The following is a 13,120-nucleotide window of genomic DNA, read 5'->3' as shown; positions in this document are numbered from 1 at the left end:
GTTCAATTTTGCAATATAGAATAGTAGCATAAATTGGGTTCTGGAATTTCACTGACTTTGAGAGGGCTTCTGGAGCTAACCAAGGTTTTAAAACCCGTGACTCGGGACTCGACTCGTTCTTTATTGACTCGTGACTCGGCGGGTCAACTCGGTGACTCGGATTAGGTTTTGTTAACTTTTGATTTTAAAAGAAAAACAATATATAATTTGTTTCAAACCATATATATATATATTTGTTTTTTCTAACAAATGTTTATTAGTTATGATGTCTTTGTAGAAGGATCCCTACAAATATTCAAAGTTGCTTATCATGGCTTCAATGAGATGTTCAAAGAAGATAAAATTGCAACTTATGAAAATACTTTGATACGGGATTCATTTGAAGTTTTACTGGTAATAATGAGCCATTACGTGTGCGTGTGTGTGCATTATTTATTGGTAATAGTAAGCAGTTTTGTGTGTGTACGTGCATGCAGTTGGTTGTTTTATTTACAATTAAGGAAATTTGTGATCTGTCAGCTGAGAATCAAAATATATGGCCAGTTAAAAGAGGGGCCTTGAGATATTTTGGTTTGCTAGCCATTTGAAATTTTGAAGTAAGCTATTGCAGTTGAAAAAGTCCATTACTAGTCATTCTATAGTGTCAATAGATTTTTAATGAAATCTTTTTAAGAGTAAGCAGGTTACTTGTTTGATTTGTTGAGTAACTCTTGAACATATTTTTGCCATTGTCATAATGAGAAGAAAACTACATGATTTCTTTTGTGCTTCTTTAAATGTTCTCTATTGACTCTTTTTTATTTCTAGAAATCTTTGCAAGTCTAAACACGTTACATTTGAGTTGTTAAGAATTAACTGTTAACATATTTGCGTTGTCATCATAGCAATGTCAAAAACTCAAAATACATGATTAGGAGAATCAAAGAAATATTGATTGATGGATAATAAAATGAGACATATTTACCTTAAAAGGTCTATCTATTCTAGGAATTACAGGTTCTCGGATGAGTATTAGAAAGCCAATAATTCCCTCAATAATATTACAATTTTTTATATTCTGAAATACCCAAAAAATCAAATTTCAAACAGCCCAGAACTTGTCCGAGTCAGCAGCCGAGTCTTCGCAGGTCGAGTTAAGCTTGCCGGGTTGACTCGCTGGAGGTCCGAGCCGAGCCGAGCCAGCCGAGTCACCGAGTTGACTTGGCGAGTTTTAAAACATTGGAGCTAACCACATATTCAATTCTCATGAAACAAAATTCTAAAATTAAGTGCAGAATGTGTAGAATCTATATCCTAATTTTGAGCTCCAGCTTATATATAATGAATTCCCAAAAGACTAATCTTTCAGAGGTCCATGATTGCTCCTGATTCACATTTATTCTTTGACAATTTTGAGGTTAATGGAATTTCACTTACATATTGCTCCTGATTCACATTTATTGTTTGACAATCCCTTGCACAACTGTCCTTCCCTTTTTGACTTTTTACCATCTCAATTTGTGTTGAGAATCCCAATGTCAAGCTCTCTCTCTCTCTCTCTCACACACACACATACCATAGCTACCCTCAACTTTTTAAAAATCACCAAAAAGTACATGAACTTTTAAATGTAGCATATTAAAAACTCTATAGATAACACCCACATATATACATGAATATATATAAACATACATCTGTCACAGTATCTTAATTTTTTAAAAAATTGATGAATTCGTGTCACATACACGTATGTAGCCATATCGTTGTGACATAGACTAATACACAGAATAACAGAAGATCCATTGTTAGAATGACGTACATATTGAGAAGTTTTGAACTTTTTTGTAATGGTATTGATCCAGATAAGCGGTTGTTCCCAAGAAACCTGTATAAAAAACCAAAATCATGCATAGGAAGTAGGAATCACATACTGCATGCTTCTTCAGTAAAAGAAACCCAGCATTAAAGATCTGAGTTGCAAATTTGCTTACAGGTATGAAAGTGCATTCATACTGAAGATGGAATTTGGAATTTGACCAGTCAGATTGTTGAAACTCAGGTCCCTATGAAAGCAAAAGGAATAATCACAATGTTAAAAGATTGAAATTAATAAACAGAAAAATCCTCTTTAGAAACTGTATTTGATCACAATATAAAAACCAACTCAATTACATCCAGGTGTGCAATGATGTATGATTCTACTTCTGCCTGCCTGGCTTCTTACACTTAGTTCATAAGCTCAGCAGCTACTCATCTCATTCACTACTTATTGTGTACCCATTGTAAGGGGCAACTTAAGGTTTGTTGACGGATTCTTATCTCCTATTCTTCAGAAAAAAAAAAATTGGCCCACCTCCTTCCGTAATTCAGTTTTTCTTATAACAAAAGTCTATATTAACCTATTACTAGTAAATTCTCATACAAAAGACCTCCATGGGTTTCTAACCTTTTATTATAGTTGGCAAACCCGGTGAGTCGACTCGGGAATCGCCCGAGTCAACCCGGATCGGACCCCAACTGGGTCACGATTCAGGACTGCCAATCCAACCCAATAAATAAAATTTTTTATCATGTATTTGATTATTTTAATGCATAATTCTTATATAAAATCGCTTGTTATGAAGAATCTCATATTGTTCAATGAAAAAAGTTAATAATCATGTATAATTATATGTTTCTGTAACTTAGCTATTGACATATTAGCTTGAAGTTTAGTTATTTCCATGTCTTATTCATGTGCTTACACTATAAAATATGGAGTCCTCACTCGTCCCAGTCACCGAGTCAACCCGCTGACTCGGTGACCCAGTAAGGGTCCGATCCGAGCCCGGGTCACGAGTTTGCCAACTATGCCTTTTATCATTCTCATTGTGCATTTCAAGACATAAATATGAGAATCTCTTGGTGGAACACAAGGAAATGAGCCTATTCACCCTTAGTGATCTCAAAGTAATGAGATTTAATAACCTTCTGTTGTCATTTGATCTATTTTAAAATTGAGTTTGTTGATACATTTGAGATAGGGACATCTTTCCTCATTGGATGCAAATTTTGCATCTTGAAATAGTTCGTGATAAAAATTGCCAAGTGATACACAAGGGCACATCTCAAGTGGCCAAGCAATGTAGGACCTCATTTTTGTGAGCAGTCTAAAAGTTCCAATTTCTCTAAGCCTGTTCACTGTTATGTGTGGGGACCAGCACAGGTTGTGTCCAAATCTTGATTTCAATATTTTGCATCAAAAAATTAATTTTACTTGTTGGAATTGAAAGATAAAATGAGCTCCATTTTTCATGTTTAGCATAGGATGATTGAAAATGAATATTATACTTTACTAGGAATTGAAAATAAATATCATACTTTATTAGGAATTTAGAAATTTAATAATGAAAAAGATACATCTCCTATGACTTACAAAAATACTTAAACATGGTATTAAACCCTAAATCTCTTGTATTCACATTCCTCAAAGAATGGTATTATTGACAAAAAGAATAAGAAGCACATGTTAAAGGTGACTTGAGCATTGCTTACAGTAATAAATGTTCCAAAAAGATATCAAGTAGAATCCATTCCTATAGCAACTTATTTAATCAATAGGATGCCTTTGATGTGGTAGTGTACAAATCTTCACTTAATATGTTGGAGCCTCGATCAAGGTTGTTAAATGCGATGAGGCGAAGCGAGGCGTTGAGCCTGCGCCTCGCCTCTGAGGCGTACGCCTCAGGTACTGAGGCGTACGCCTCTCACAACTGGTATGAAAGTGAAGCGGTGGGAGGGGAGGCAAGGAGCGGTGGTGGAGCAGCTGGCCGGCACCTGGCGGTGGATCCACCGGCACTTGGGGTTAGCACAACCGACAAATCGGGCGGAGGAGGAAGACTTGGGGATGAAGGAAGGCTTCAGTAGGTGGATCCACCGGCAATTTGCGCATCACAGCACGCCTCAGTACCTTGAGCGTGCGCCTCGCCTCTGAGGCGTACGCTTCAGGTACTGAGGCGTACGCCTCTCACAACACTGGCCTCGATCACCCAATTTTTATCACATTTAGTCTTTAGGTGCAGCTATTACGTTCATTACCAAACAAGCACATGGATCAACTCAATCATAGAGTAAAAAAATTCATCTTCCCTGTTTTCTATTTTTAAACAGAGCGTGTTAGGATCTTATGTAATATCGTGTGTTTTTCCATAGTTTTTATCGAAAATTGAGAAATTTTGGCAAAGTACTTTATGAATATGATAAATATCATGGAAAATATCCTCAAATATAGGTGGCGTCAGTTGGATCTAGGCGTGGCCCAAGGCCCACTTACAAGACCTAGTTGAGACAATTAATATTGTAAAACTTTTTGTTTTTAACCTTTAAAATAAAGCGAAAATTGAGCGAAATTCATGTTAAATTCAGGCGAAATTTGGAAGCAAAAATCAGGTAAGTATAACGTTAGATGTGTCTCGTAATTCTGAGAACATTGGTACTTCGTTTTTTTGAAATCAGGTTACGGTTAGCCCAAAAATTGTATTTTTCAAAAATGACTAGCCTCTATTTTTACCATTTTCTAGATTGGATTGGATCGGATCCGTTTGATCCAAGTTGACATGAATCTAGACCCAATCCAGGATTCATATTAACTAGGATCTGGTACAGGTTGGGATCCATATGGATTTTGAATATGGATTTGGATCTGGGATCCAGATCCATATCTAAAATCCAAATATAACTAATTTAAAACTTTAAAATCAATTTAAAGGTTAATTTGAGTAAGAATTCTACTATGAGAGGACTTCCTGAGGAAGGCGACACCCTCTGGAATATTCTAAAAAAATTAATGTTTTACTAATTAAATATTAAATAATTAATAAAATTATTAATTAATTAAATTTCAAAAATTTGTTTATTAGATAAGGTGGAGTTCTCTGGTAAGGTGTTCTAGAGGGGGTGTCACCCTCTAGATAAACCTCTAAAAAAAATGAGATAAGATAATAAGCAAAGCTTTTAGAGAGATAGAGTTCTACGTTTGGTAGAACACTATCCTCTATAGCATAGAGAACTCTAGAGGGGGTGTCACCCTCTGGAGGGGCCTTTTAGAGATAAAAAAAATTATAAGGGGTCTAACTCGTCTCTCTCTCTAGATCTCGTTTTCTAGAGAGAGAGCGAGAGAAGGAAAAAGGAAAAAGAAAGAAAGAAAAGAGAGAGAGAGGGAAAGAGAAGAAGAAGAGGAAGGAGGAATCAATCCATCATTTTCACCCTATATCCGATGATTTTTCGGTCTATTTTTGTTTTCAAACCAAGGTACGGGTTCCTCTCTAGGTTCGAACGGTGAGAAACGAGTTTAAATCAATTTCATGTAAGATTTTCAAGGGAAAATGAAATCTGATTTCTGAAATCATGTTTAAACTCATGTTTTAAAATTTCGGTCTTTTATAATCTTATAAACGATTTCTAAGTTTAATCAAGGGTTTAACATGATGTATTCTTGAGTTGACGTATGTGCTGTTAATTTTCTGCTTCTAAACCTTGTTTTCATGATGAATATATATATATATATATATATATATATATATATATATATATATATATATATATATATATATATATATATATAATGTATGAATTCTTAGCCTTGGCAATTTTGGCACAGATTGGGTTTTTAATCACTTATGTTCGAAAAAGAAAGGTATGGATGTGTGTAAACATATTCAGACCTATCGATCTTAGTGATCATTGGATATGCATATTATCGGATCTCAGGGTTCATGCATAAAAGAAAATAAATCCGTATGCTTATGATGTAAATTCAATACATGTGTTAATATTTCTTTCTCTCATGTGAAATCAACATATATGGGTTCTGTTGTCTTTTTGATACAAAAAGAAAATTGTATAGGTTCATGCTCTTAGCTATTTCGTTAATGGATCATGCGTACAACTGATCTGTAATTTTTTTTCTGTTGCGAACCGACCTGCAACATGTATACTCACATGCTTGCAGACCCGGTACAGGTCTGCAGCACATGGTATGTATGCAGATCTGGTAAAAATCTGCAACATATCTATATGCATGCAGATCTAGCCCAAATCTGCCAAATGCCTCATGTATGCAGAGCTGTGGACTGTTATGAAAAATTTATTTCTTTTCGGACTGGTAATCAAACTCGTTAAACCATATAGAGGACTGTTATAAAAATTCAGTTTGTTTGACTGAAGAAAATCATATTTTAACATGCTATTCATGGACTGTTATTAACTCACGAATGTTGGACTGATAAACATTTTGTTTTCCATATCTTACCATGAACTGTTGTATGATTAGCTGGTTCTGGCCACCTGTCATCAGTTGAGTTTCGCTTTATGAAACTCTATTTTGATGCCCTATGTGAATGTAAAAAAAACAAACAAACTGGGATGCGCCCTATGTTGATCAGATTATCATCATGCGATAGATGTATTCTGTTTGCTGGTTATACATAGCTAATAGTTGTGTTGATATATACGATCTATTTGTGCCGAATATGCATATCCAACTGGTTTATTGTTAAGCATATAAATATCAGTTTTACTATCATGCATACCAAATTGTTTGGCTGATTTTGCTTATCAAACTAGTTTGCCATATAAAAAAAAATGCTTTACTATTTTGCATATCAAAGCTAGTTGATACTGGTAATATACATGTCAAAAAAATCCGTTTTTGTTTATGCTATTTTTAACTGCCTATACCCTGTTTGATGCAGTCTGTTTCGGCTGCATATTTAGTTCGTATTTTGGTGAACTGTCAAGGCAGTCGAGCTGCACCTGTGTGCAACCTTAGGTGTTGTTCACGGCACATTGCTGTGTATTGTGGACAACACACTGCTGTGCACGGTGAGTAGCAACAACATGCTGTTGTTTGCCTTAGTGCAACAGTGGCATGCTGATTTACAGCATGTCATTATGCAGGATGATACATATACTTATTTATAATCAGTTCAGGCTGCTCTTGGCGGGTGTACAAGCTATCTAGACTTTATTGCTTGAACACATGCGGTCTAATAATATTTGATGATGATTGCACATGTGTACTCCGATCAGATTTGTTGATGGTAAGTCTTTTGCAATCTGATCAGATTTTCATGATTTATGACACATGAATTTTGATCTGATTGGCAGTGTGGTATGTTAGGTTATGATTTTTTTTGAACAATGTAGTTATGTTTAGATTTGAATCGTATGGACTGTAAGGTGCCATATACTTGTCTTGAATATTAATTATGCATGTTATACATTCAATTAATGTGTTGCTATTGCTCATGTCATACGTATTAGAAATTTTAAAATTTATTTTGATATTTGCATGAATATGATCATGTGCATGTTTTAGAGCTTATGCATGAATTGAATCATGTTAATATATGTTGCAAGCATCTGTTCGCATGCGTATGCAAATTGTTTTATATGTGCATTCTTGTTGTGTGTGATCAAATGTGTATTGTGGACATGTTTTGAACAAGTGTGTGCATGTTCACTAAGAATTTTGCATAAGATATGTATATCACGTGAGATGCTTATGTGGTCAGATGTGAACCACTGCAGGCCATGTGGGCCTGAAGCATGTGTTGCTTAAAAATTTGTTTTTATGCATTGCAAAATCTGTTCTAAAATTAGTGGTTTTACATAATTAGTTGCATTGTTAGAAAATGTAATGGGTCAAGGCCCGAGTTGGGTTTTGCATGTTGATTTGAAAAACGGTTCTTGTGTTAAGAACTTGAAATTGTTTAAAAAGATAAAAGAGACCAAACTGTGTAATTAATTCTTCTTGGATGTCTCTTCCATTGTGTGAAAATTTTGAATGACGGTTTTGGGGAAATCGTGAGGATACTAAAACTCTGTGTGCGATTGTGCCCCTGAACCTGATGTGGTTTACCTCCCGGCCACGGTTTTAGAGAGATTTCAGTCACTTTGTCTGTCGGTGGTGGTGTTGACACAACTGTTATTGATGTACCAAGAAAGTGGTGTCAGTGGATGTTGATTTTTTTGATGTTTCGACATTAGATGTTGATGTACCAGGAAAGTGGTGTCAGTGGATGGTTCTAATTGATGGTGTTGATTCCTGATATCGGTCCACGAACAAGTGTGAAACTCTGTAATAAATTACAAATTGTGTGTTAAGCTACAACTGAGAACCTAAGTTGAATTTTAGGAATTGTTGTGCCTGTTTTGAGTATCCGTGGGTTTAATGAAAAGTAGAACTAAAATTGAGTAAATTTAATAAGGATATGCATACAAAAGAAACTCTGATAATAACTTAATAAGTTATTCATGCATGTGCATTGAATCATGCATCTTTACTGTTTTACATTAGTCCATGCATTCATATTTATTTTGTCTCGTATGAAAATTGTTATTGCATGGTACTTGTTTTAAATGCTTGAATGATAAATTGATTATAAAATTGTTGTTGTTATATTCTTCTGAATTTATGCATAAATTTGGTTTATGTTCTTTCCTTTCTGTTTGAATTTTTAGAAGAATTCGTACAATGAACTTTGGTTCTCACCCTATATTTCAAAAATGTTTTTCAGGACCGGGAGCTCAGTGATGGGTGACTGCTACATGGAGCTTGCGAGTTTGCGTGACATGTTCTGATGTTCTTGAGAGAGTGGCTCTATGTTGCAGACTATTTATTCATTTCTGGTTTTTATGACATTTATTTTATTGGTTAATAAAGTTGGTTATTTCTTCGTTGATTCAATACACTATCTCTTGTGGTTTGGTCTTTATTAAATCCGTGAGACCCCAAATCCTTGGGTCCAATTCCACAATTTTTTTAAGAAAAAAAATCACTTTTCACAAGGATAAGTTGGGATCGTTGCATCTTATAACTAAAAAGGTCTATCTGAACGGACTTTTTTTAGGATACTCCTACCACTCTCATACTAAGAGTAAGGAGAATTACATGTGATGTAAAGAACTTGTTGATCCTCGTTTCCCAAGGGTCCCTAGGGATAGTTGTGATAATTTTGCTACCAAGATTATGAAAACAAGACAATTGTTAAGCAATATGCCAAATGATAAAGAAACATCTACATGCCTATATGTCTAACTAAAAGCCAATTTAAGGGAATTAAACCTCATACATGTTAAAATTTCCAAATATTGATTTTCAAAAAAGTAAAAGAATATAAGAATTTTGCTATCAGGATTATGAAAGCAAGGCGACAATTGCTAAGCAATAATCCAAAAAATAAAGAAACATCTTCATGTCTATGTCCAGGTAGAAAAATATTCAAATTAAGGGACTTAACCTCTAAAATTCCCAAACATTAATGTTCAAAAAGGTAAAAGAAAACACCTTTATGTGACTTTGTGTCATATTAGTTGTCCAATATCTTATAGCCAACTATGATCTATCCCTATTCATAAGAATGCAGAAAAGGCCATGGAAATTCATAAAATGAAGAGATGAAATTATTCATAAAACGGAAGGAATAAAAAAGAATGAGGTGTCAGATCTAAACCATACTACCAGCTAAAACAACTATTGTGGGGGTGCAATGAGTCCACAAATCGAGGATCAAGCCCGATAAAGGTCATAAATTGGTTGGCAAAAAATATACATAAAACCTATAGAATATATTACCAAGAAATATAGGCTTTGATCATTAAATTGAACTACAGTCAGGTTATTCTTGCACTTATTATACAAAAAGCAATGGCTCTTTCATTAACTTGATTAGAAAATGCATTCCTTCATCGTTACCACACATGCAAGTGCCACTGCTCTGTACTTCAATTTAGAGCTAGACCTTATACCACATCTTACTTCGTACTTCGCCATGAGACCTGATTCCTTCCAACAACTGCATAGTACATTGCTGTAGATCTTCTAGAACCAGTCTAATTTGAATTTGTAAATACTTTAATATACTAACTGTGATTCAAGTGAAGAACTCCTTTGACAAGATTCTTCATAAGTGTTTCAACTATCTATGTGACATGCATATATAGATTGAATGTGCTTACACCGTAGGTTGTGCATGTTATTGTGATAATGAGGTGGATAAGTTTCCCAACTACCCTTTGTTGAGTCCATTTATCTTCATATTGTCTTCCACTATCACAAAGTTTGTAACTTGTCTTTGTAGTCATAACTATAAGCTTTCACCCTAGCATTGCATATTTTCATCTCATATTTTCTTTGGGATATCATGATGCCTTTAGGAGATCTAGGCACTACATTTCCAATAAAGTATCTTAGCATGTAGGTACGGCTTTAACCCATAGATTGCCTTTCTTTTGAGTCAATAAGTTAACTGAGTATTAAGATAACTCAATTCTAATAACAAGTCTGATATACACATTATGGATAACTCCTACGTTCCATGAGCATGCTAATCACATAGATATCGTCTATCTCATAAAAAAGAAAAGATCATAAAAGAATATCCTAACAAACTCTATTGACAGGTCTAAGATATGGGTCTAATAAGTTAATTGACATGGTTGACATCTTTGCTTAACTTGATGGAGAGCATTTGTACAAACTGTTTTCTTTTTTCTTCAAGTTGACCAGCTATGGTGTGGCTGATTTCGGTTCACTTCATATCCTCTACAAATGCATGGTTATTTTCGTCCATGTATTTTGATGAGAACAGATAACTGTTCCACTTTATGACAACCCGCTACTTCCATAACTTCTTTACATACTCTTGTGTCTAAGCAACTGTTTAGAATTCTAGCCCAACAATACCTATCCTAAAGTGCTTATTTTGATTGGAAGGAAAGATTGTCAAATGAATCTCATAATTATTTTGTAACAGGCATTATTAGCTCTTCATGTATTTGATGATGGAAGTATACAATTGATTTATGCATATAAAGGTACAATATGAGTTTCTCATCAATTTTTTTTTCTATAGGTGTCCTCCAATTTCATAAAAGGAATTTTAAGATTTTCTCCAAGGCAAAGATTTTTCAATTGTAGAGATAATACATTATACTTCATACTATGTGCCCATTCCTAGAAGCTTTTTGTTATCAAGAAGAAAATATTGAGAAAATAGCCATAGATTGCCTATCTGTTATTAGAACATTATCAACTTTGCAACTGCAAAACTGCCTGTGTAAAGGAGAAAGTGAGTTCACCTCATAAAGTAAAATAAAACAATTCATAATGAAAGGGTGCATGTTCAATGCAGATCAGCATATAATCATGAATCAACATGAATGTAAGAATGATCTACTTACAAGTGCTGCAAGTTTGAAAAGGTCCAAATATCAGTTGGAATAGTACCAGACATCATGTTGTTTCTCAAAACTCTATAAGAAACAAGAAATGACTCAAAATGAAGCTCAGTGAATGCTCATAAGCTCAATAACTATGAAAACTTACAATATGTTCAGTGATTTCATATTTTCAATAAAAGACAGGGGTGTGCTCCCATTTGATAGTTCACTTATTCGCCTACATGGTTACACAAACAATGAGTGGTGAGAAAATACCAATTTGAAAAGATAATCAACCAGACAAAGTAGAGGAAGACCCACAAATCTGTCATTAAAGTTAAATTAGAGAATCCTGATGGTATTGGACCCTGCAAAGAGCTCCCCGAAAGCCTCCTGCATTAAAATTTGGAGGATTTATAAAGTGAAAAATCAAATATATCACTGAAAAGAAAAAGAAATCCCATCAATCAATACAGAACTAATCACATAACAATTACACAACACCTGGAAAATTGAACAGAATATTAATAAAAACACTACTAAAGTTCCATAACCAAAGTTGGCCTCAATGAAATAAGCTAAATTTATTAGATACGTTTTGTGTTCATCATGTTCTATTACAATTTATAACACTAATCGTTTATCTTATAATGGAATGCACTGAAATGTATGACTGATGTACTTTGCCTAGAGATTATGTATCCATCTTGACCACTACACAAATAATTGTTGGGACGAGTGCAAAACCCAAGCAAAATTAATTTTGTAAACAAAGACAAACACATGCACAAAATCACAAAAATTTAATGCTCTGAAGTAGATAATAAAAGGCAGGCAAATGAGAATGTTGCTCCCCCACCCAACATTCCTCCAGTTGCAATTAACTTCACTGGAGCATGAGCATGGTTGACAAACCCAGGACTCAGTTTTGGATCAGCCAAGCAATCAAGCAGATCATGGCAATCAAGTGTGTTTGTGTGCCTATAATGGTTAATTCATAAATATAATATACAGAAATGAACTGAAACAAAATTCCTTTTTCGTTTTATAACACAAAAACAGAAAAATAGAAAATAAAAATCACCAAAAAGTACATAACCAACAAATGTAATATCGTGGATTTTCATACTTGGGCAAAATTGAGATTTCTGAAAATTTGGCAAGTATAGGAGAAAAATCGGTAAGGCATATATCCTTTGAGTCTCAGGTCTCATCGACAAGGCCTAAATGAGCCAACGAAAAGGTGATAAAAAGTTTTATTTTTTACCTTTAAATTCAAACGAAATTCCAATTAAATATATTTCGGGCGGATTTCAAAGGAAAAAAGTGAGTTATATATCGTTAGATGCGTCTCAAAATTCTGAATAGGATGGTATTTTACTTTTTCGAATTTGGGCTACAGTTGACCCAAAATCACAATTTTTCAAAAAAGGACCGCCTCGATGGGCCGGGTCCGAATTTGGATCGAACTGGATCCAATGTGCATGATCCAAATTAATATGGATCTGGACTCAGTTCAAGACCTATATTAAATTGGAATTGATCCAGCTTGGGATCCAATTAGATTTTGGATATGAATATGGATCTTGGATCCGAATCCAAATCTAAAATCCATGTCCAATGAAAATACAGATTTAATATGGATCCAATGTGCGTACCCGCAAGACCAGCTAATATCGAAACATAAATTAACCTGTTCTCATTGTCTGCTAAATTGTTTATGCTTATTGTGGCATTACACTAGTTAGTTAAACAGCTTAAGTAGTTCTTTACTTATAATAATTGTGTTGTATCTTTTCTTCGAATTTTTTGTACTTTTCATGTGCAATAAATTGCTCCTGCTAGAGTAGATTTACTTTCTTTCATTTCAATTATATATGGTAATTACTGCTTTTAATGAAATAAACGGTTTATTTTTTGAATGACCTGCTTTATTTAT

At 34.3% G+C, this 13,120-nt stretch overlaps 1 protein-coding gene across 1 annotated transcript in view; it reads right to left on the bottom strand.

Moving 5' to 3' along the window:
• LOC149831148 (putative LRR receptor-like serine/threonine-protein kinase At1g56140) overlaps window positions 1-13,120 on the bottom strand; it is a 96,358-nt gene that overhangs the window by 44,187 nt on the left and 39,051 nt on the right. Inside the window, exons 9-13 of the mRNA XM_090012950.1 lie at window positions 11,503-11,574; window positions 11,348-11,419; window positions 11,203-11,274; window positions 1,971-2,042; window positions 1,799-1,864 (exon numbers count right to left, since the gene is read on the bottom strand). Of these exons, the coding sequence (XP_089869076.1) occupies window positions 1,799-1,864; window positions 1,971-2,042; window positions 11,203-11,274; window positions 11,348-11,419; window positions 11,503-11,574 (354 nt within the window). The remainder of the gene's footprint in view (window positions 1-1,798; window positions 1,865-1,970; window positions 2,043-11,202; window positions 11,275-11,347; window positions 11,420-11,502; window positions 11,575-13,120) is intronic.

The sequence above is a fragment of the Nuphar pumila genome, chromosome 7, assembly GCF_984573655.1.
Source record: "Nuphar pumila chromosome 7, dmNupPumi1.hap1.1, whole genome shotgun sequence".
Lineage (NCBI taxonomy): Eukaryota > Viridiplantae > Streptophyta > Magnoliopsida > Nymphaeales > Nymphaeaceae > Nuphar > Nuphar pumila.
The sequence above is the reverse complement of the archived record's forward strand: the minus strand, read 5'-3'. Positions and strand labels throughout refer to the sequence as shown.